The sequence below is a fragment of the Oryzias latipes genome, chromosome 24 (assembly GCF_002234675.1).
Source record: "Oryzias latipes chromosome 24, ASM223467v1".
Lineage (NCBI taxonomy): Eukaryota > Metazoa > Chordata > Actinopteri > Beloniformes > Adrianichthyidae > Oryzias > Oryzias latipes.
Window position 1 is genome coordinate 21,375,700 of NC_019882.2, and position 24,948 is coordinate 21,400,647.

General features: G+C 42.3%; 1 protein-coding gene across 2 annotated transcripts; it reads right to left on the bottom strand.

The window, feature by feature from the left end:
• Window positions 1–1,816: 1,816 nt before the first annotated feature.
• Window positions 1,817–24,606, bottom strand: dse (dermatan sulfate epimerase). 2 transcript variants are annotated; one of them, XM_011492058.3, is made up of 6 exons: window positions 23,117–24,606; window positions 19,693–20,147; window positions 15,821–16,074; window positions 7,498–7,737; window positions 4,607–4,814; window positions 1,817–4,279 (listed from the first exon to the last, which is right to left on the bottom strand). In XM_011492058.3, exons 2-6 carry the CDS (start codon window positions 20,106–20,108, stop codon window positions 2,533–2,535), a joined length of 2,865 nt encoding a protein of 954 aa, XP_011490360.1. In that variant the 5' UTR covers window positions 20,109–20,147; window positions 23,117–24,606; the 3' UTR covers window positions 1,817–2,532. The 2 variants fall into 2 exon arrangements, with proteins under 2 accessions (XP_011490360.1, XP_020570105.1); XM_020714446.1 differs by lacking the exon at window positions 23,117–24,606 and having other exon boundaries at window positions 19,697–19,798.
• Between the last annotated feature and the right edge of the window lie 342 nt (window positions 24,607–24,948).

Below are 24,948 nucleotides of genomic sequence, written 5' to 3' on the forward strand. Positions count from 1 at the left end.
AAAAACATGAAGTTCAAAATTCAGCCTTGAAAGTAAAGATGAAATTTGTATTTTTAAAATGTAATTCCCAAATGTAATTCCCAAATTGAATGTAGGTCACTGGGAAAGGATGCGAAAAGGAGATTGTATGGGGTGTGGTGGTGCCTGCAGCGTTATATGGGGCTGAAACATGGAGTCTGAAAGTGGCGGAAAAGAGGAAGCTGAATGTAGTTGAGATGAGATGTTTGAGGAGTATGTGTGGTGTGACGCGTATGGATCGTGTGAGAAATGAAGTTATCCGAGAGACAACTGGTGTGATGCGAGAGTTGGCTGATAGAGCAGAGCAAAAGGCATTGGGATGGTTTGGACATGTTGAAAGAATGGAAAGGGAGCGATTGGTGAAAAAGGTATCATCTGATGTGAGTGGAGTGAGAATGAGAGGAAGACCGCGAATGGGATGGACAGGGGGTGTAAAAAGAGCGTTGAATGCAAGAGGGATGACTGTGGTGGAGGGGAGAGCGGCTGCTCAGGACAGGGATGGGTGGAGAGAGTTTGTGTATGAATGAATGGATGGGTGTGGTAGAGGTCTGGTCTTGGGATGAAGCGGCAAGGGGAAGCCAGCCTCGGCTGAGGCCCTGCTGTGGAGGTGCCCACACTGGGCTGTGCAGCTGACCCTGGTGCAGTGTGGTGTGGCTTAGACCAGGCCTTAGACCAGTCTCACACCCACACACGCACACACTGAAGGAGGAGGGTTTGGGGAAGAGAAGGAGGGAGGTAAGAATGTGTGCCCTGTCTAGGCTAACCCACTTTGTTTGGACACAGCCTGGGTATATAGATAGATAAATAGAATTCCCAATACAAGAAGCAGACATCAACTCAAAGCATGACAGCTGGTCTCATTGGTGCTGAGGTTTCATTCAATTCTTTCAGATCCACATCATGTCTGAACATCGACTGTCTCAGAGAACTAAACCAGTAAATACCTTACCCCCCAACTCCAACCCAATCAAGTCAATCCAGGCACCGTTTTTCCCAATATGGACAAATCCATGTTGGAGCCAATATTTGTCAAATGTGTAACGTTGTACGTGGGGGCCAGCGGACACATACTTTTGAGGCATCTGATTTGTCACTTATAACTTCAATGACTGGATCTACAGAAAAAAGTACCACAAAAAAAATAGGATTATCAAGAACATGTTTTTTGAAAAAAAGGTATTAAGACCAAGAAAGGTCATTCTGAACAATAAAATAGTCAACAATAACAGCTGTTTATTTCACTATAAAAGTCTACGGGATTTTGGCTTTTTGGAGCCAGTAGGTACTTCCTGTTTGGAACGCCGGGGGAGGGGAAGGTCACTCAGTCCAGTTCTCATATACAGTAAATACTTCTGACACAAAAATGACCCAATTTTTTTGTTTTCTTAGCAAAAAACAAGCAAGCCATCTTTAGAAAATTGAAATAAACAACTTAACCAGCTCTTTCTGGTCATAACTCAAGTTAGACCCAAAAAAACATTTTTACAAACACAATAATGATCAAAGCTGCAAGTAAACCCAAAGACTGAAAGACAAGCTGCAATCTCATGACGGATGAGAAGCCTTTTCCTTAGGAAAAAGTCCCTATACTTCATGCTTTTGATTTTACTTTTTCATTGTCAAAAATATTACAGAAAAATCAGTTTTTTCTGTAGAAACATATTCAAAGCTCTGTGGTAAAAAATCTAAGAAAAGAAAAAGCAGCTTGGTCTTAAATGCTGTCACTTCCCTCATGGATGAACACTGCAAAAAGAAGGCCCTTAAAAATAAGTCCAAAATAAATAAGCAAAACATCTGCTAAGGAAAATGGTCTTTTATTTTAAGAAAAAAACATTTTAGTCACTAAGACGTATTTTCTCTGAGATCATTTTGCAATTGAAAATCTTTCTTTATAAGATTATTTTTCTTGCAAAACAGGAAATAAGACACATTTCCTTGAAACAAGTATTTTTAGTTTTTTAAGTAGGGATGGGTTGATATTTTATTCGCCGATACCGATAAACGATATTTCCCCTGCAGCTGTGGCTGACAGCCGATATTTGCCAATACTGATATAAAGGTGTCAGGAATAACCCAAAGTTTAGATTTCCTTCTTGTTTTTCTTATTACAAATGCACTTTTCTTTTGCTATACAATCACATTGTACTGGAACTTTTTGAAATACAAAAAGGGATCACATAGGAACAAGTATCTCTTTAAAACTTTGCCAGTGCTTGGGATCCATGAGGAACAAGTATCCATCTCAAAAATAAAAATGTATCTGAAAATATAGATTTTTTTAATATCAGACGGATAACGCTAAACTGAAATTATGCAAATATCTGCAGATACCGATACTGGCACAAATATGTCGTCATCCCTATTTTTAAGTTTCAGTTTTTGCAGTGCGTCCTGTTTACTTCAACATGTGTTTTGAACAGTGGCCATACCGCTCTTCCATCAAGCCTTACTCAAAGACACTGGTGAGGTGGAGTCAGTGTAATGCACATCCTTGGAGAGCAGATTCTCCTGGTGTTAGCACTGTGTGTGGGAGCAGGAGGAGTAGAGGTACAGCAGGATGAAGCAGTCAATCAGAAGGATGGTGTAGAAGCACCTTTGTGTGTGCAGGCTGCGGCCCCTCTGGAACCGGGTGAGCAGCACTGCCAGCAGAAGGAAGAAGGTGGTGGTGTTCAACAGGAGGAAGAGTCTAATGTAGGAGGCTGTGCTGGACAGACCCTCACTCCCAGTTGTGGCCACCATATGAACCTCCTTGAATCTGCGACCTTTGACAAAGCCCCCCTTTCTGTTCTTGCGGCCTTCTACATAATCCATGAAAGCCCGTGAGTCTGCGTCTCCTTCCTCTGGGCTGTATTCATACGTACGCTTTGAAGTCCTCTGCCTCTGTTTTTTTTCATTCACCTCAACCTGAGCAAAAATATCAGGCATGTTCTCAGACAGCTTCTCCCCAAAGCTCATCTTTTTATCCCATTTACTTTTGCTTTGCTTTTTGGACATGGCAAACATCTTCTCGATGACCTCTTCCGTCTTCTTCTTGTCAGAAAAGTGCAAGAGGCGCTCTGCAGTTTTACGAAAGCTGGCGCTGTTGAGGACCCGCCCAAGGATGTGCCTCTCCATTTGCTGGAAGACAGGTTTGACATGCTGGAGGTTGTCCTCCACCACGTTGACGTATTCTTCTACTTCCTGGGGTGAACTGTCTGGTACAGCTGCTGCCCTTTCAAATACAATCTTCTTTTGGTCCATCAGAACCATGGCAAATAAAGGCTTAGTGATGACCTCTCCGGTCAGCAGGTAGATAGTGTAGGTGTGGTCCTTAGTGGTGAGGTAAACATCCACCCTCTGGTTGTCCCCACGTAAGCTGAAACTCTGTACGTCCATGTCAGGTCCGAAGAAAATGTAGGCGATCCTTGTGTGAGGGTACCTTAATGGCATTGTGACGTTCACATAGTTGGAGCCAATATATGGGTACCCTCGAGGATAATTCCAATAGCCTACCACCCCTTTGCTGCTGCTACTTGTGTCATCCATCCAAAACATCTTATATTTAAGCCCTCCGTGCGACACAAATGCTCCATAAATGTCATCTACCTTCATACCATGGAAAGGCAGGTCTGTGTTGTGGAAGAAGGCACTCATTGCTCTGGCTGGGCTCTCTGGCTCCAGGTGGATGTGGTCAACCAACAGCAGGAGCTGTGGATGAAGCAGGAGCAAATTCCTTTGGAAGTTCCGGATCTTCAGATCCGGGCTGTAAGCTGAATGTCCCTCGCCTCGGATGAAGATCATTCCTTTTCTTTCCATAGCAGCTTCCACTGTGCCCTGGGCATCTGCTGCGAGACCCGCCTTGTACTTTAACCACTTGGAATCACAGGCCTCTGTGACCTGGCCAGCCCAAGGGGTGAAGCAGCTCCCTGAGAGGCCCGAGCTGAACAACAGAACATTGTTAAGCAGAGAGTACTTGGGGCCGTACAGCGCCTCCGTGATGAATGGGACACCGTTGGGTGCAAAAGTGAAACTGTTCTGGTCAGGGTGCTCATGGCCAGCATTAAAGTTCCTCCAACCTTTGATCCACTCCTTGTACTTGTTATTATGAACAATATTAAATATGGCACGTCCTCCTAGTTTTCCAGATTTGAAGGACAGAAAGGAGTGGTTGGAGTCTGCAGGCAAAGCACTGCCGTAGGTAACAACGCCCCAGTCCTCAAAGTAATGAAGCTGAGGAGTTCCATAGTCTGAAGGAGGTTTAGGGATCAGGCCTGGATCATACCTGCAGAACCATGAGAAGCAAACATTAGAAGGGCAGAGCATGAACCAAAGCAAAAACAGGACTCCCCTTGATCATAGGGCTTTTTGGATGTGGAGGTCAAAACCTTTGGCTGATGAATTCCAACATGGCAGCGACTAGATATGAAATAGTTTTCAAGTCAAGCTGAGGACTCGTCATAAATTGGAAACAGCAACACTGAACAACAGTTTTCCTGATTCAATGACCAATACAAAAGCAACCCGACAGAAGAATTAAGATAACTGTAATCAGATTCAAAAAGCGTTCACCAAACCAACGCAGAGGAATGGCTGGACAGACACAGCTTACCAGATGAACTCTGTGTGAAGTGTGCACCATCGCTGGCCTTTTCCCGCCTGGCCCGGCCCTTCCACCACTCTGTTCTGATGAATCAGCTCTGCCAGCCAGTTTCCACTTCCATTACGCAACACATAGCGGTCCAAGAAGACCAGCTGGCTCTCTGGACCGTAAAACCAGTTGTAGTTGGAATCGGCAATGGCCACAGTCCTCTGAAAGCCTGTTCAGATGGTGAAAATGCAGGCAGCATAATGTCAGAGTAGACACACACCAAACCTTCTAACAGAGTTTTTAAATGAATGCAAACTTTTCATGCCCCAAAAGCACAGGCTCCCTCCATATAATACAAAGAGATGTTTTGTAAAGTAAAACCACAAAATACGGTCGTCTTACATTAATAACGGAACTGCGGTGTCAAGAGATCTTTAATACAGGAAATACTTTGAATTCTTTCAATTCAGCTGCTTTCCATATGCAATAGAAGAGTTTGGGGTATTGAGACACTCAGGGAGAATCTCTGGATCCAGTACTAGGAGTTTCCCTCCTAACTTTTAGGAGGGGCCTGGCAGAAGAGACCAGTTAGAAGCAAAGGTGGGCGGGTGGTGGTGGGGTCTTTCGGGGCTACAGCAGGTTCAAGTTTCAACAACTAGTTCAAGAACAAATATTTGAATGTAAAAAAACACACAAACCTCTCCCTCATCAATAAATTGAAAATGTGTTGTGATTCTTGAGCATTTTGGTTTGGTGCTGCAAAAAATGAAACACTGGAAAGAAATGAGTGCTATGGAGAAGGTTCTGTGAAGCACTAGTTTCCATTATGTCAAGAGAACAGATTCTGTTTTTCTTTTTCTTTCTGGAAATGTCCCACCTCTTTAGTGCTGGTTTGGTCTGCATTTTTGCTCTAACATTTGTCTTCTGGTTGTAATTTTTGGGTATCTTTGGACTCTTCATAGTTTGTAACATGTGGATGGTTTATGATAAGATCATTTGGATTTTCTCTCAACAACATCTGGGTATTTTTGGCCGTCTTCCCTTTTTTTTTTTTTTTTTTTTGCAGTATTTCCTTCCCAACGCTGGTTTTTATGTGTCTAAATGGCCCGGGGCGCGTTTTATAATGAAGAATAATTTGAAGCAAACATAAAGGCCAGTAATAGACATCAACAAACTGCATCGTCTTTAGGTCTAATGCAGGGGTGAGCAAACTACGGCCCGGGGGCCATTTATTAAACTATTTAATCTGGCCCGCCAAACTGGAATAATTAATATTGTTAACCCTTATTAATGTGCCTTTTTCCTTGTAATTCTGGTTTTTCGCCATTGATTGTGCTCTGTAAATCAATTGACCTTTGTTTAGCAGCAGAAAGCTATTCAGCATTTACATTGCATCTGAAGATTTGTTTATTTTCTGATTGATGTGTGTTTTCTGAGTCATTTTTCCGATCATTCCAACACCACATGAACACAGCATTTCTCTAAAGGCCCGTTCACACCGGGACGAATTTCGCCCGCGATTTTAGCTGACGTTTAACGCCTTGTGACTAAACAAAGGGCATCAATGAGAGTGTGCACACCGACGCGAAAAAAAACGCCACGCGTCCAAAAAAAAAAAAAAACGCCTCGTGTTCGTTTTCTTTTTTGACGCCTCGCGTCGAAATCTATTCGACCAATGAGAATGGCGCTTTTGCACACGTGTCTGGAGCTTCTGAAGTTACAGTAAAACACAACTTGGGGGCGCTCAAACACAAAACTGCCTTGCTGAGCTCACATACCAGCGAAGAAGATAGACGCCAAGTAGCGTCTACACTGCCGCGAAGAAATAATGACGGACATTCTAAAACATCCCCGAACCAAGCACCAGTTGGAGCTACTGGTGCTTGAAATATTCATGTTTTCTTTGTATTATTCTGACTAGCGCGTAAATACTTGCTCTCTTCTTCATAGTAAAAAGCGACTTTAAGAAGCGTAAAGTTGCGCAGCGCCACCTTGTGTACAGGAGTATTTCTGTTTACATTAAGCGCCATCTAATGTCAGGGAAGGAAATTGCATGTTCGCTCGGCTCATCGTCAGCGAAAATCGCCTGGGTGTGAACACAGAAAACGTGGCGAAAAACGCTGGCGAATAACGCCTGGCGAATATTCGTCCCGGTGTGTACGGGCCTTAAGGGACATCAACCTATTGGTGTAATTGTAATTGGTGTAAAGGCCATGGTTTTGAAATAAAAACTCAAAAAAGTTCTGTTTAACATTACATACAGTATATTAATTTTCTATCACAATTAAAGCATGTTTATATCCAGATTCTGTTTTTCTTTCTCTTATGAGTTGGATTACCAAAACACTCCACCAACCAGCTCCTGGTTTGGCTCTTCTGTTAAATTTTATAACCTTTTGTGGCCCACGAGTAAAAAACGTTTGCCCACCCCTGGTCTAATGGGAGCAATTTTTGAACTAAACTCCCCCGTTCTGGGTAAAACATGCCTGTGTTGTTCGAGTTAGCAGGAAGCCGTCAGCACTGAGCTGCGACATGTCAGAGACTGACCCAGAGGCCCTTCCCCCTACTGCTGCCCTCTCCCTGACCCGAGGACAACATTTCTTTCAGGAGACCTCAGATCCCTGCAGGTCTCAGCACAGCTGAGGATAATCACTCCATGCATGCATAACCCATACAAGCACCGGGTTCAAACTCCACTGCTATATAGAAGCCTGAGTCTTTTTTTACCCTGTTAGGTTCGGGTAGAACACAGCGTGGCAAGAACAATCTGGAAGTGTCCACAATTAACAGTCCTTTGCAAACTGTTGACATGTTCTGCATTTTGTTGCCTTAACACGTAAATTTCCGCTGAAAAGAAAGGCCTTAATACTCATAACTTTGCAAACACACCATTCAGAGTGGGTGGTAGTTACCGGGGAGGATGGTCCTGTAGAGGAAAGCAAAGTGTTGAAGCAGCCAGGGGTGACTAAAGTGGCCGATGGCAAAGTGGCGCTGTACCAGAAACATGTACTGGAAAAGAGAGCGGGTGGTGTAGGTCCCATAGGCCACGCCCTCATAGAGCGAGCCATCCGTCACATCCTGCAGCAGAACCATGAACTTCTCCATGATGGACAAAACTTGTTTGGTCCACAAGTATGCCTCCTGAAGGTAACCTGGAAGACAGAAGCAGGAGTTGGGTTAATCTTTCTTAAAAGGGCATTCTATTCAAAATTAACCAAGTTAAAAGGATCGTGTCATTTGAACAAGTTTTATTTTGAAATTATTAAGAGAGTAGAACTGTCAACCATTATGTCCTCTGGGACAGGTTGAAACACTGGGTCGGGGTTTCTGGATCTGCTCTAAACTGGTTCTCCTCATATCTGACTGGTAGATCCTTTTTCTGTAGCATCTTCTAAACTCAAGTCCTCTGGATCCCTCACCTCTGGTGTACCACAAGGGTCTGTTTTGGGTCCTCTCTGGTTCATTTTATATCTGCTGCCTTTGCAGCATATTTTAAGCTTCATTAAGTCTTTGAAACATCAGGATGTTTTTAAATTCAGATTTTATGCAGATTAATCCTTGAATGATGATTGCTCATTTTCTCCAACTAAATTAAGCTAAAACTGAGGTCCTCTTCTGTGCTCCTGACAATTGCCTCCCTCGATGATCGTCCAGGGGCTTGGTCCACCTGTTTCCTTACTGTGAGGAACCTCAGGGTAACTCTAGACCCAGTTTTATCTCACATTGGGTCACTTGTTCGTTCTTGCTTTTATCATTTCAAAATCATTGTCAAACTAAGTCCAGTTGTGTCCCATTCTGAGATGGAGATGCTCATCCATGCTTTTATTTCTTCTCATCCTAATTATTGCAACTCCATCTTCGCATGTCTAAGTAAAAAATATCTCGAACAGCTGCAGGTGGTCCAGAACGCTGCTGCAAGACTTTGAACCATATTTTTCAAGTTTTCACACTTCACCCCGTTGCTAATCCAGCTGCACTGGCTCCCCATTTGTTTCACAGTGCATTTTAAAATCCTGATTTTAATAGACAAAGCTCTTAACAACCAAGCACCAGTCTATGTAATAGAGCTTGTGCAGCCCTTCAGGTCCCTGAAATCATGTGACCATGGTCTGCTGGTTGTTAAGAGAACACGGTTAAAGACTAAAGGTGACAGAGCCTTTGCAGCAGTGGCTCCATCGCTCTGGAACTCCTTTCCTCTCAACCTCAGAACTGCAGACTCAGTGTTTTCTTTTAAAAAGCAGCTAAAAACAGCTTTTTTAATTGCTTTTTCCTAATTCTCTTTTTGCTTTTGTGTGTTTTACTTAGTGTTTTATTGTAAAGCAGTTTGTGATTTTTATCTTGAAAGGTGCTATACAAAAAAAGTTTTATTATTATTATTATTATATTATTATGTGAAGAAAAAGACGAGACAAAGCAGTGTTGTTTTTGTAGTGAGGTGTACTCATGAGCCAGCAGTATCTAAGGTTATTCATCACACAATAAACCTTCAGGTCATTGATTTAAAGACCTCTCCATACAGTGGCTTAACATCTTTTGCTTTGACTTTGTAACAAGTCAAAGATTCCTTTTCCAAACCTTTTGCTCTAAGGTGCAGTAACACAAGAGTAAAACTGGGAAATAAAGAACTATAGGGAACTTTCAATAAAATTGTTGGAAACTATTCTGTATATCAACAACAATCAAAACCCAAAGGAACCAACACAGAGCAGCCAACACAAAGGAGAAAAAGACAAAACATTGATAACATCTTTCTTATTTGCCAAACAAAAGGTTGGATGTTTAGGGGCCTTATTATTATGACGGAAATGATGGAGGACATGTATAAAAAAAAGTAAGATTAAAACTGCATTTCTGAGAATTTTTTTTATTCAAATCGTTGCGGATTAGAAGATGAAAAAAAGGCAGTTTAAGAAAGATTGAGGTAAAGTAGAACATATTCTGGGTGGTCACAATCTCCCTGCTCTGTTCCATTCTGATGTCAGACAAAGAGATCCACGTTTGTATTTGTTTTTCTCGCCTGAGCTGGAATCTGGATTAAAATTGTATGACTGGATGGCTCTGATATTGCTCACCATTATTGTTGTACTGCTAATGTTAGGTTGGAGTTGTGAGGGGCTGTCAGCTATTAGGAGAGTGTATAAACAAAGGGATGATGGGAAATTGGTGAAAGCCTACTTCCACATCAAAAGTCCCGCCCACAACTCAGACAACCCAACTCAGAGGTGATTTTCTGATGAACTGCAGAAACACTGTTCTAGAAGACGACACAGGTTTTTGGATCTTGGCTAAAAACAGCATCATCATAATTATAAGACCACTGGGAACGCTTTGAAAATATATAAAAAGATGAACAGAGTGGGACTTTAAACAAACCGTGAGGATAAGTGAGACTGAAATAGGTGAGACGCAGGCATGTTGTACGATTTGTTTTAAACCCCATATCCTGTTCACTGCACAAGAAGCCCGTTAGTGCTGTTTAACTGATAACTGTGTGCCCTATGTGCACCCTGTGCATGCAGCCTGAGTACCGTAATTTCCGGGCTATAGAGCGCACCTGATTACAAGCCGCACCCATTACATTTTTAAAGGATAAACCATTTTGTACATACATAAGCTGCACCTGTCTATAAGCTGCATGTCCCCACATTGAAACATGTTTGTAGATTGAGGATGTGTATGTGCTGAAACCACACGTGTGTGTAAGAAAGAGGAGGGAGCGCGTGCAGCACAAGAGGGAGGCCATCACTCACTCTTGCTCTCATGCTCATTCCTCTTACACACACAGCGAGCTGACACACATACATTGGTGGACAAAATTGTTGGTACCTATCAGTTACAGTTTTTCTCAGTCGCTTTAGTACAATTCTCAGATCAGAATTGAAGTTTGCAAATACGTGTGTGCATTTCTCAAAACAATTTGTTCAAACAGCAAAACACTATGGATTTCTTGCAAAAGCCTGTAACTTGCTCAAAATCTTTAGTTCATCTCTGAAAACTGAGTCTTCATGTCATAGAACATGTCAGTGCCATCAGAATGTCAAGTCCTTGTGTCATTGTCTACGAACAAGATAGTCAAATGACTTAGTCATGTTGTCAATATAACTGTGTTCTTTAGAGGGAGGTTCTGATGTAAACTATGGCTAAAGTTTGGATGACAATTATTGTAAAATGTAAGTTACACCTTTTTTGTTTGATTGCAAGAGACTGGACAAGATTCACATTTACACTTTTATTGTTCATATTGTAATTTGTTGACAGACCATGTCATGCCAACATAGAAAAAAACCCCACTGCAAACAGTAACACAAAGGGAAAAAAAGATAGGACAATATTCTGTCCAACAGTACAGGCAGTGCAGTAGGAATTGGTGTGGTCTTCCTACACCTCTTGTCGTTCCTGTATGTTAGGCCACAAATTCTCATCCACATCACAGAGAATATCCTCTCTTGCAACGCAGCAAAATATGTTTGTCACATTATGACAACTTGGTCAACCATTTTGCAGTTAATGACTTATACGATGAACTAATGACTAGGTGTTTTGAGGAGTAAGACTATTGCAAAGTGAACTATATAATACATTTTGATCAACATGACATAAACAATTGATAATGTAGCAAAGAGCAGATAATTGTACATAATCATTTGCATGGATGTACCAAAGCAATTGCAACTTGTTCAAAGAAGTGAGAAACTGCTAATATGATGTGCACAAGTGACATCATGATGTGAAGATTGAACAAATAGTTTTGGGAATTTCATTCTGATCTGAGAATGGTACTAAAGCGTCTGAGAAAAACTGTAAAGAAAGAAAGTCCACAATGCTCACTGAAATGACTTGAAACGTTCAAAAGTAACAATAAAATTAAAATTTTTTGAAAATTAAATAATCAAGATCAGCCATTACTTTTGAGTTGTTGATTAACAGAATTATAAAAAAAAAACTACTAAAACAGGGCTGGATAAGATTGATGGTTCCCATAACACAATATTTTGTTGCACAACCTTTTGAGGCAATCACTGCAATGAAACGGTTTCTGTATTTGTCTATGAGCCTTCTGCACCTGTCCACAGGTATTTTGGCCCCCTCCTCATGAGCAAACTGCTCCAGTTGTCTCAGGTTTGACAGGTGTCTTCTCCAAATGGCATGTTTCAGCTTCTTCCACAGATGTTCAATGGGATTCAGATCTGGGCTCATAAAGGCCACTTCAGGATAGTCCAACGATTTTCTCTGAGCCATTCTTGGGGGTTTCTGGCTGTGTGTTTTGGATTGTTGTCCTGTTGGAAGACCCATGACCTGCGACTGAGACCAAGCTTTCTGACACTAGGCAGCACATTTCTACCCAGAATGCCTTGATAATCTGGAGATTTCATTTGACACCCGTACATCATAAGTGCGTGTAACTTACGTTATCCTTATGAATACTTCACAATACACTTAGTACACACATGACGTCCCTTGAGATGACCATACGAGGCTCAAGAGTACTGCAAGACACACCTGCACTTCTGTTGAGATACAGCCCCTCCTGTCTATGACCCTCCACAGGCCCAGAAAACCCAAAAACCTGCACCACCCCTGGCTGGATACACGTGAATAACGGGCATAACCAATGATTTATTAGAATGACAACATCTATGGAAAACCTCTCAACAGAACTACAAAAACAAGACATAACTGACATCACTCAGAATAGTACCTAAATTTATGTCCAATTTCAAACACAAATTATCGGGTGTTACAAAAGCCACCCTCATTAACTCACCTGGTTACCACATGAGTACCATCCATCACTGCTTATTGGCATTTGAGTTGTGGAAGTTGAAATCCAGGTGAACGAGTAAATCTGAAGCAAATCTTTTAAAGGAAAAACAAAAAGGAAACCTCACTCTGTTGTTTTTCTGTATAAAGTTGATTTCTGTTCAGTTTAGACCCCTGTAGCTCAGTGAGTTCTGTCACAGAGTTATCATCCTTTACCCACTGGAATCTGGCAAACCTCCCACATATTTCCAAACATGGACCTGTGGCAAAAAAAAAAACATCACACAGTTGTGCCACGCTGCTCTGTACATACTCCCCCTGTGGCACACACACAGGGTTTACTATGAGAACAGGCAAACACATAAACACTACAACCACAGTTCATTGAGGAATCTCAGGACGGCCGACACCCACTCTGGGGAGCCATTCCCCGGCTGCCGTGAGCCCCTCATTGATTGGTTTGAGCCTGGAAACCACAGAGCAGCCCGTCCAGTCCGGTGATGTGAACTCTGCACACACAAACACCACTTCTACACAAATGGAACAACCATAATGAGTGCCTGTTTTGAGTCGCCTCTATCAGGCTAAGACGCTTTCTTCAAAGTTTCAAGTTTTGGTATACATTTTAGCAGTTCCATGGAGAGAAATCCTCTAACTGGATCCTTCAGCCAACTTCAGCTAGCTCACTGAGGTGAATGCCAAAAACATGGACAGCTGGCTGCTGATGGCAGCATTCAGGAACTCAGTAAGGAGCACTGGAGAAGGCAGCTGACAGAATCAAGAACATCCACTTTCTGCTCCGGGACCCAGTCTCAAAAGGAGGCAGAACAACACAATTATATTCTAAAGTAATGCAAAAAGTCCACAAAGAGTCGAGCTTTAAAGGAAGCCCCTCCCTGGAAACCCCCAGTTAGCCATCAGTCAATGTGGGACTAAAACTTTCCAGTAAATCCAGACTAATGAAATTCCCTCTGTTGAGCTGTGTTATTCTTTGTATGCAGCTTTTAGCTCCTGCACAGGTTTTCACACAGAGAGAGCTGCCCCCTTTGTAAGTTTCAAATTAAAAGGACACAACGCTAAAGTTTCAAATATAAGAGCAACGAGAAAAATGTTCCCAAATGAAAGTCACACTAATCTTCACACAGAGTTCACTGAGTTTTAACAGAAAATCCCAAAAGTGGAAGTTCGTTAACGTCCCACTCCAACATTCCCAGTGGTCTTCATTTAAGGAACCTGCAGTTTCTAGGACATAGTTTCTGCAGAGCACCAGGAGTTCATCAGAAACAGCCCCTCACAACCCCAAGCTAACATTGCTGGTGCAAAAAAAAAAAACTATCCTGGCTTAAAGTTTAGAGCCAGATTATAACTCAGAAGAGGAAAACAAAGGCGTACATGAATCTATGGCTGTGTCCAAATTCCCACCCTAACCCCTAACTACTAAAAAATGATGTAGTGCCCTTGATTTTAACAGCAATTCGGAGACCACGCACACTAGCTTTCTTTTCCGAACGGTGAATATGACGTCAACGAATTCACGAAGTGAAAATCTAATTGATACAAGCATTTTACAACAATTTTTAATGAACATATTGTGTTTTGATGATGAAAACGATAATGGTTTCTTAAAAAATACATTTAAATACATTTTTTCGCAGAAATTGTTCAAACGCAATGAACTGTGGTCTTTATTCCCCATTCCAGTGAGCATCGATATGGATTGGGCGGCAGTGGCTCAAGCGGTTGAACAGGTCGTCCAATGAACAAAGTGACATCGGTTCGATGTGGTTGTGTCCTTGGGCAAGACACTTCACCCTCCCTTACTCCAGCATGGCTCCACTGGTGTGTGAATATGTATGAATGTCCCGGTGATGGTCAGAGGGGCCATTGGCGTGAACTGGCAGCCTCTGTCAGTCTGCCCCAGGGCAGCTGTGGGTACATCAGTAGGTGACCAGACGGTGTTGAGCATATGACCCCGATATTACGCTCACTTCACTGGCTGCCTGTGTCTTTTAGAATTTCTTTTAAGATTCTACTTTTGGTTTTTAATTGTCTGAATGGTCTGGCACCTCAGTATCTTTCTGAGCTTTTGCATGTTTATCGTCCATGTCGAGTCCTAAGGTCTGAAGATCAAATGCTTTTAGTGGTTCCCAGGACTCAGCTTGTGACTCGGGGAGACAGAGCCTTTTCAGGTGCAGGTCCTAAACTCTGGAATGCTCTCCCCTATTCTGTAAGGTCTGCCAGAACTGTCAGTAATTTTAAGACTCTTTTAAAAACACATCTTTTTACTCAGGCTTTTAACTCCAGTGAGCGTATCTAGTGGGACTTGTTCATTTTATTAATTTAATTCTGTTATTGTTTTTATTGTTTTATTGCTTTTATTGTTCAATTGATTTTATTGTTTTATTGTGATTGTTTCTTTATTGCATCATATTGTTTGTGATTTTATTGGATTTTATGTTAAGCACTTTGGTTGCCTTGGCCTTTATAAGTGCTATACAAATAATAAATTGATTGATGGATTGAGTAGTTACCATCACCAAGTATGAATGAGGAGTGAATAAATAATGGACACATTGGAAGAACTTTGAGCGTCTGGAAAAGCGCAGATAAATCTATTTCATTACTATCATTTGATATACACTGATTTTTTGCAGAGACTTCTGGGAAATTTCTAGGTCACTCGATTTTGGAATTGTAGATCTGGACAGCACTACAAAATGCACATATAGTGGACTTTGTAGTTAGTGAGTAGTGAAGGAATTTGTCTGCAAGTGGATGCATCGGAATGGAGCCTTGCTGATGGCCCCGCCCAGCATATTTTCTACTTCTCAAATACAAATAAAATATAAAATATATATCTTAAAACAAGCAAGAAAATCGTGTAGAAGATCTTTCGATTTTTGCTGGGACTGCAACTGAAAAATCCAAAAACATCAAAGCCAAACAGATATTTCAAAGCGATGTTTTTTTCTTGTTTTGCCATTTTTAAATTAAACACAGATTGTGGAGCTCTGAAGGCAAATGTTTAACTTTATTAGCAATTGATCATTTGTATATAAATGCTCCAAGACACAATTACTGTTGTGTGTATCACTTTAGTTTCCATTATTACCTGCAGAAATAAGAATTAAAAAACATTTGAGAAAAGACAGATAACTGACTAAGCCACTAGTTAGCATCCATATGATCTGATTTCATGCTGCGCCTCTGAGCTTTTATTTGTCGTTAAAGTTACAGTAAAGGCAGGTTTTTTTATAACCATTTCTGTCTTCTAGATTAATTTATTCTCTAACACGGCAGGCACACAATAAACTGAAACCTCCCTAGAACTATTTTTGCAACAAACATCATCGGCTGTGTCTCAGATTTCTTCAGGTGTTGGACACGCTGGACCAGGTTATCAAAGACTGGTTATTTAGGAAGAAAAGGGAAAGCTAGCATTGTATTTGAAATAAATGAAGCTCAGGTGCTTACCTTGAGACATGTAAACCAGACTTCCTGTTAACAGAGCCACGCAGTTGGTGGGCTGATGGTTGTGCAGGTATTGAAACCCCCACCCTCGAACGTAGGACTTCTCATACATGAGGCGTGAAGCATTGCCGATGACCTGCAGGAAACGCTCCTGTTGGTCCTTGTTTAGGTACTCGTGCAGGAAGTCGTATGCTGTGGCGAAGCCCACCAAAGAGTGCGCCAGGGGAACCTCGTCCCACGGGGCGTCCTTGACCAACCTGCAACACACAACAAGGTTCAGTGGACAAGTGCAAACAGAACAACCTTTGGAATGAAAAGAAAAAACACTAAAAAATAGAACACAAGTCCAAAAAGAACCATAAATGAAAGAGCCATCCTCATGGCAGTCTTTCTCTAACTCAACACAGTTCAAACTCAAAGACTGCAGAATCTCAGGACAGCCATGTGTTCAGTCATGAAACGGAGAGCACCTCCATAAACACTATGCTGAGTTTAAGCAAAAGGAAAGTGGAGCAGAAACTGCAGAGATCAAACGGTAAGGCATGAGTGGTAGAGATCAAAGTGAGAGTTTCATCAAGATCCCAGGAGATGAGGAGTCACAACAGTGGAGTGGTTTAAAAACAGTGCAATCTGTCTGAGAACCAAGTGTTTCTTTTCTGAAAACAGAACCTTGTTTAATCTGAGAAGTCATAAACCACGTCTAATGTACAAAAATACTTTTTTTCCTATCAAATGAAAACTACATTCATAAGAATTGCGGTCACGACTCAGACATTTTCTCCAGAACCTTCAGCTTTTCTGCCGTCAGGTGATGCACAGTAAACCTCTGAACAGGTCCCAGTATCAACTCCCAGCTCCTGGTTCTACAAACGGCTACAGCCACAGAATTACAAGAGGTGATTTTGGAATTTAAACATTTGTGAACAAGTAGTGAGTTTGATGTGAAGTTGCCAGATTTTTATCATTCCAACAACCCATACAGTAACCAGACAATGGATCTATCTAATTCTCATTTATTGCTGTGGAACACAGTTTTTAACTGACTACTGTTTCCAATCTTGCCTTTAATCCAGATCTTTATACCAATTGAATAAAAATTAAAAGATGTTGTTAAGATCAATAAGATTGTTATTTTTTGCTTTTGCACACTAGTTAAGACTGGTGACAACAATAATCTTTTAGATGTGTAATCAGCCAGAGGACCAGACAGAAGAAGAGTTGTGGAAACACGGCGCCATAAGACAGAAACATCAGCAGACTGAAACAGAAACAAGTTTCTGCTGCTGCACATTAATCTGTATCCAAACTATCTTTGGTCTGTCTTTTAACTTTGAGGAGACTGGAGTGGAAAACCGTCAAGCTATTCTCCGACTCCTCAGCTGATGATGCACGGTCAACATCATGTCAGAGCTGGAAATGGAAAAATGTTCAATTCCATGCGGGGATGAGTGAAAGACTGAGCAAAGGTTGAAATCATGACAGAGACTGAAAAACTTTATCTGAACAAGCCATTACTCTAAAATCAAAGTGTTAAGCTTGTAAATCAAACCAAAACTCATCATAAACAACTGTGTATTCAGTAGAGTCGGAAGAGAGCCCCGCTGTCTTAAACCAGATCTCAACCTGGCAAAATACTAGAAAAGGGGTTTCAAAAAGGGCATTGTGTGTGCTTCACCACTGTTCCAAATGCACACGTTAGATAGCTGTTGGGAAAACGTTTGATCTAGTGTCAGAGCTGTTCATTAAGAGAATGAGTTACAGGTTGTTTCTCAGAGGCAAAGTTACTATACAGTGAAGTGTGGCTTTGCAGCTTATGCAAGGTTTTGGTACGTAAAAACAAATCTATGACCAGAGCGTCAGAGCAAAGCTCCAACAGTCCAGTGAAAGTGGAGGCTCCAGTCTGACCTGGATGGTGTCATGATATGAATAACTCCAGCTGTTCAGAAACCAGAGTCTGCATTCCTCACTGAACTGAAGTAACACTTTAAAGAGGAGAGGTGCAAGAATCCTCTGCAGTACAAGAGATGGTCAAATGAAAAATCTTATCACGTTGATGCGTTTTTCTTTTCATAATAGATCTCCGAACAGCACAGTAAGAAGGTCCTGGTTCAAATCCCACGTGGATTCTTTCGGTGTAGAGTTTGCATGTTCTTCCTGGGCACGTGTGGGTTTTCCTCCCACAGACCAAAAACATGCTTCATAGGTCATTTGACGACTCTAAAGTGAATGTGACTTTGTGTGGTTGTTTGTCTCTATGTTGTTCAATGATGGACTGGTAACGGTGTAGCCTGCCTTTGCCCAATAGTACCTGGGCAGGCTTCAGCAACCCTGTAACCCCCAAAAGGAATCAAGCAGGTCTAGAATATGGATGGACATATTCACAAACAGGATCTCAGTAATGCTTACAGACCAAAGAACATAGGGCCAAATGTAGTTTTGTGAGCGGAAGAGTCCTGCTCATCACATGAACCTGAGATGTTTGTTGTTTTACGCAGATATGATCACATACGTACACCACAACTGTTTTCCCATTCCTAAAGTCGACTGTTGAAGTATGAGCGGGGGTCACCTCAGGGTTATAGATACATTAGCTGAGTGATCCCGCAGCCGTTCAGCCACAATCCTAGAGTTTGTGATAAAAAGCATCTGATTAAATCTTGGGGCTGAAAAATAGTAGCTTTTTTTCTGTTTTTTTTTTTTTTTTACACAAGTTCTCCGGATGCCCTCACCACACCCACAGCTGGTCACCTGGATCAGGTGTGTCTAGTCAGTCAGACAATGCAAGGGTTTTGTGGAAAAGCAGGACTGCAGCTTTTGACTCCAACTCCTGGAGAGGGGAGAACAGCAACCTGGTCTTCATTAGTGCCCACTCCCTCGGTCTCTAGTGCATGTAAACACTCTTGGTCGTTGTATGTAGATTAAAGGTGTATAAAAAGAGTGTTTGCTAGGTTTTCCATAATCAGTTAGCTTTAACTACTTTTACAGAGTTCCATGAACCACTGAGGAACTCTACAAAAAAATGCACTCAGACAGAAAAGTTTTCCAGCCGTCATTTCCTCTCAGGGCATCTTCATTGCAAACCTCTAACATTTCCATTGCTGTCATCTCCTGCACGTGGGTGCTGCTGAGTTAGCCCAGTGGGCTGCACCACATCATTCAACAAACAGTAAAAAAAACAGGAGCTCTCCAAGAACATGATGAAGGCCCAGCAAGAAACGGAGGCATTCTGTCCTGCTGTCAGAACAGAAACTGCCAGATGTGCACACATGTCCGCACAGCTCTGCTCATTTTTTCACTGTAAGATAGATGTTTCACCCCAAGTCAAACCACAAAGTGCACAAAGGCAGCTTGTAGTAGCCTGCACTGACCAACAGCTACTCATCCTCCTCAAAACTGAGCTCAGAGTTCAGTGGAAACAGGAGAACACAAAAAGCCTCACAGCTAGTGTGAAGGGAGTTTTCTGGGGGGCTGTGAGGCCTTAGAAGGTTCTGGAAGCCGTCAGATCAGTGTAGACCTCATTATCATCAGCTCACCTGGTGCCTTAAACTCTCTGAGCTGTTCTGCTCACATCTGAGGATTTCATTTCCTCTCCCTGAGGCCAGAGGGGGGAGGGCACGCTCAGAAAACAGCTGCTAAACATATTTCCTGAGGTAAAGGCTTATCGGGTCACAACATTTGAACTAGAGTTCTGCCCATGAGCCTGCGTGGGTCAGACGGAACGGAGGTGGAGGATTTAAGTGAGCAGCTGATGGAACACGAAGATATCAGGAACCATCTGCAGACGCTGCCCTTCCCTTTACAGTGGAGCTATAGTCAAAACAATATGTTATTTCCATAAATCCTAATGATAAAATAATAAAAGACACAAAATCTACCAACTAGGCTGCGCCGCCATCCTCTCCATGTAGTCCTTGGCCAGGTGGAGGGCCCCGGCCCGATGCGGATACAGCAGGCAGAACATGGATAACACGCCCAGGTTGTTCCCGTACACCTCATTCCAGCGGGCGCTGAACTCGACGGGGCTCCAGGGGGGCAGGTACTCCTCTGGGTGCTCCAGCATGGCTTCCCCAGCTTCACGGATCCTTCGGGCCATGTCACGGTGACTTCCTGCTGCGGCGTACTGCAGCTCCTCCACGTCGCCTCTACTGAAATACAGCATGGGATGACCATCGTAGTTGCCTCCCATGAAGGGAATTCCCCCGCTGGGGTCTACTTCAGCTGGGGAAGCCGGAACCAGCAGTGCCCACAGTATAAAGAAGGCTGTGGGCGCCCCACGGGTGTGGGCTCTCATGGTCTCATCAGAGATGGCTGCAGCATTTCCTGATTTCAGCTGGAAGGAAGAAAAGAGAAGAGGGTTTGGAAAAGGATTTGGAGGAGGCAGCCAGTTTCTGCCCCGTCTTTTCTTACAAAAGCCCCACATTCCTCCAATAATGAGAAGCAGCTGTGGGCCTGATGATGCAGTATTCCATGCTGATGCAGACCATTGGGGAGCGATAGAGCCACTGTCGTTACAGCTCCAGCTCCCATTTCTGCCACATACACAAAAAACTCCACATTTTATGAATGATGTTTAACCAATTTCAAATTCATATGTAACTCGAGCGGCAGGTAACATTTCAATGAGATGGAAAAACTTGTTTTTTGATAATAAAGTTGGGACTTCTGTCTTGCAAAAAGAATAATTCAATGACCAAATTAAGTTACAAACATGATAAAATAGTATTATCATGATAATAAAACAATTCTGCTGCAAATGCGTGTCAAATGTGCAGCACGTACAATAATACATCTTAAAAACAAAGCAAATGTATGCAAGAAAGTGAGTAAATTAACCTGATTTAAAATGTTGTTTTGCAACCCTCAAATTACAGAACATTCTTTCAGAGCTCTGATCTATGAGTGACCTTAAACCCTCACTGCCAAAATATTGAAATCCAAACAGGTCCAGCCATGTTCTGTGGGAGCCTTGGTTCTGAAGCCGGGCTGCTGCGACAACTTTTAGTTGGGACTTGAAGGACGCCAGACCGAAAGAGGTGGAAACTGTAGTCGCTGAGCCGTCAACTGATTCAACTCCTGAAGGTAGTTTGACCATCGACCTCGTGAGGAGGTGCATTCCTCTGTGCTCAACACGGGGGTGGGGGTGCGGGGGTTCAGAGTGAGCAAACATTTGGTGTGGAGTATTTTTCTGTGGGAAATCTCCTTAAAAAGATCTAGAAGAGGCACTGGTAACCTTTTTTTAGCATATACAAGCTCATCACAGCTCAACTTTATATGTGCGTCCAAGTGTTTAATGAAGAAAGAAAACGCTTTGATCGCATTAAATCTACAGTAAAGTACTGAAATAAAAGGATTTGGAAAAAGATTAGCAACATTAAAATACAAAACAAAATTTGTTGTTCAAAAAACCCAACACTGTGTCACACAACCTTTCAAGTATATTCATATCCTTCGTGAACTTAGGTAGTACTTTTGTTTTCAAACTAAGATATTTTTTCCCCTTAATATTAATGTGTGTGCGTATGTATGTATATGTATATATATATATATATATAAAGTGGGGTGTCGAATAGGCCAAACGCAAGGCAGCAACTCAATACATTTAGGCATGTGGATATGGTGAAGTCGATCTGCTGCAGTTCAAACCGAGCATCAGAATGGAGAAGAAAGGGGATTGAAGGGACTTTGAACATGGATGTTGGTGCCAGACGGGCTGGTCTGAGGATTAGAGAAACTGCTGATTTACTGGGATTTTCACCCACAACCATCTCTAGGGTTTACAGAGAATGGTTCAAAGAAGAGAAAATATACAGTGAGCTGCAGTTCTGTGGACGGAAATGCCTTGTTGAGGCCAGAGGTCAGACTGGTCCCAGCTGATACGAAGACAACAGGAACTCAAAGAACCACTGGTTACAAGCGAGGTCTGCAGAAGAGCATCTCTGAACCGCATCTCAACACGTCCAACCTGGAGGCAGATGGACTACAGCAGCAGAAGACCACACCAGGTCAGCTAAGAACAAGAAACTGAGACAACAATTCCCACAGACTCACCAAAACTGGAGAATAGAAGAAAAGTCTCCATTTCTGCTGCCACATTCGGATGGTCGGGTCAGAATTTGGCATCAACAACATGAAAGCATGAATCCATCCTGCCTTGTTTCAACACTTCAGGCCGGTGGTGGGGGTAATTTTCTTAGCAACTGCATTATGCTTTCATGTCAATATGAACCAAAGTCTCTGACAAATGTTTCCAGAACCTTGTTGAATCTCTGCCACCAAGGATTAAGGCAGTTCTGAAGGCAAAAGGGGGTCCAACCGGTACTAGCAAGGTGTCCCTAATAAAGGGACAGTGAGTGTAAAAATAGCTAAAATTCTGTATTTTGAGTATTCATGACTAAAGTACCTGTTTTTAGGCTTGTTTGTCTTACATGTAGTAATAATAAGATATCAGCCAAGTAGCATGCTTACTCCGTCACTGTAGTTGAGGTGATGCCTTAAAGGTTTTCTGTTCTGAACTGATGTCTTTGTGAACAGGTCCAGGTCTTCTAGGTTAAGGAGAATTTTCAGATGAAAGTGTGATGTGTTTTTACTTAAATGGGAAAAAGACATTTGTTTAAACTCAAACGATTTGTTTGGATCTTCTTCTGTTACTGGTCTGCGCCCTACCTCAGCCTGGAACATTTACGCATCTGTGCGCAAACACAACCCTCCGCGTAAAGTTTCAGGTTTCCTCTTTGGTTTTTGGTTCTTCCTGATAGGATTCAGTCATCGCTGAGACTCCAGCTGATTTGGTTTGATCAAAGTCCCTGGCAGAAGAAAACAGGGGGACTGTTTGGAGACGGTGCGCCATGTGTGAGGGGCTGAACGCACGGTGTCATAAAACCGGAAAACCAAAGCATTTCGTCTTTTTACGCTCGGGTCAAATTGGTCCAAAATACATTTCAAAACCGAACAAAAATGGACCTGGATGGAACCTCAACGTGCTTCAATTGAGGGGGATTTCTGAATTCAGGGGATCTGCAATCCGGAGTTCAGCATTACTGTCATTTTCAGACTCTTCCTAAGTTCCACTGTCTGTGTGAGAAAAACCTGGTTCTGTGATGGTTCTGAGTGAGAAACGAGATTCTGCCTCAGAAGCAATAAACCCCTTACAGAAAAGTTTTCCTTCTGTAAACCTTTTCCGCATCTTTTTACTCAAATTAAAAGTTCGATAAGAAAAGTTTCTCCCTCCAAGTCAACTGTTCTCCCTTATGACTGCATTGATTGATCAGAAACACGCACGCGCACAGCCGCAACATTTACCTGTTACGAGCGCCGCTCCCAAACGCGCGCTGCGGCCTCCGCGGCCCTCATCCCGCACGGTCACCGCCTCAGGAGACCCTCAGTCCGGTTAGGAGAAGACTGTCTCCGAAAAGACCCGCTGAGGAGGCAGCAGAGCAGCCGTGAGGAGGGGCGCGGGGGGAGGGCCTAAAGGGGCCTGATGAAGGCTGATCCTCCTCCACCTCCTGCTGCTGAGAGGCTCCACACTGCTGCACCACTGTATGCGTCCTGTTTAGTGCAGGATTCTGGACTTCTCATCCAAGATGACATCTACAGCCCGTCATCCAACCTTTGCTGTCTGCAGTCACGGAATGTTAAAAACATCTGCAAAAATGTACATAAACTGATCCATAAAGAAAAGAAAAGATCCATAAGGAAATGTACAAACGTTTCACGAAGATTGAGCTAATGTATAGAACTTTGTCTTTTAAATAGTTGTTTTCCCTTAGCAAAAAGTAGTACACTTGATATTTTTTTTATTAAGTATATTTGACTGTAAGTATAACAAGTATACTATAGATAGACCATGTACTGTCCAGGTAGGAGGTACACTAACTGACTACTTCTTCAGACTAATTCGGAACATTTTAAGGTTAACAAATAAATAAAAGTCAAATTCAAGTATACTGCCTAACTTTTAGGGTGTATTCAGACTGGAAAAGTCTGTTGCGCTTGGTCTGTGTCATAGACTGTGAATAAAGATGGACGAAGCGGGTGTGACATCACCCATTCAAGATTTCTTACCACCAGATCCAGCGAAATGAAGCCAATTCAGTGACTATTTTTCCGCATTACGGGCGCCACCATTTGGACCCAAAGTCCGTCTGAGTCAATTGTTTCTAGGGCAACTACTGTCAACAAATGAGGAGTGAGCTTGTTCGAAGTCCACATCCTTTTCATTGAAAGCGGCTCAGGAGAATCTGTCAATCAAACGTTGGAGGTGGAGGCCAGCGGGTACCACATGATTTTTCTGAGGTTTCTAATTGATCAGTTTATACATAACAGTGATACTGTCTGTGGTCTGTATTCAGACATTTCTGTTTCGAACTAAAGCTTGTAAAAAAAAAAAAAAAAAAAAACATGACAAAAGATCTCTGTGTATTAATGTAAAGTACAGGTGCAACACTTTGGTACAGCAGAGGCCTGCTGCAAGGCGATTACTGAGGAGACGACGGGAATGAAAGTACGCTGATAAGTGTTGGGACAACAGTGAGAAATGATGTGTCATGTTAACAGTTGTTTTAATGAGCCAGCATTTATCCGGCAAAATTTGAATGAGCGCTATGTCTTATCGTCATGGTTACTAGCTTACTACCTGAGGAAACTTGGAGTGAACTGGATCTCAGTCTTATTGGAAATGAACCGAGATGATCTTGAAAGATGGGTTTGAGAGCAGTACCTGGTCCTGGACCTGGGTCAGCCTGGGTGTATTCAGACTGAAATTCTGTTACGGATTATTGGTGGAAACAAATTCTGATTCACTTTAAGCAAACCAAATGTGTTCAGTCTGAATACACCCCAACATTCTTAGCATAGAGTAAGTATCCTTGCAGTACACTTACAGTAAATAACTACTTTTTCCTTGGAGTTAAAAGGAAAGCCATCCTTTATTTCATGTTTCCACACAAACAACAGTACCAGCGATATAAAAAAAAGAACTTCCATGGACAGATCTTGTTAAGTAACAAACAACCTCGAGGGCAAACTGGAGGAAGTGAAATGATCTTTTTTTGACTTATCCAGAAACAATGGAGACTTAAGTGAAAACAGTTATCCTCTGAAATGAGGATAACTGTTTGTGTGTTTTCTATGAA

What these genes read in the sequence shown, in the direction of transcription:
- dse (XM_011492058.3), bottom strand. Translation starts at nt 20,108, where the DNA reads ATGAGAGCCCACACCCGTGGGGCGCCCACAGCCTTCTTTATACTGTGG. An exon ending in ATGGCGGCGCAGCCTAGTTG is followed by an intron (nt 16,075 to 19,692) that starts GTAGATTTTGTG and finishes TGTGTGTTGCAG; the next exon opens with GTTGGTCAAGGACGCCCCGT. An exon ending in CTTCACACAGAGTTCATCTG is followed by an intron (nt 4,280 to 4,606) that starts GTAAGCTGTGTC and finishes ATGGTTCTGCAG; the next exon opens with GTATGATCCAGGCCTGATCC.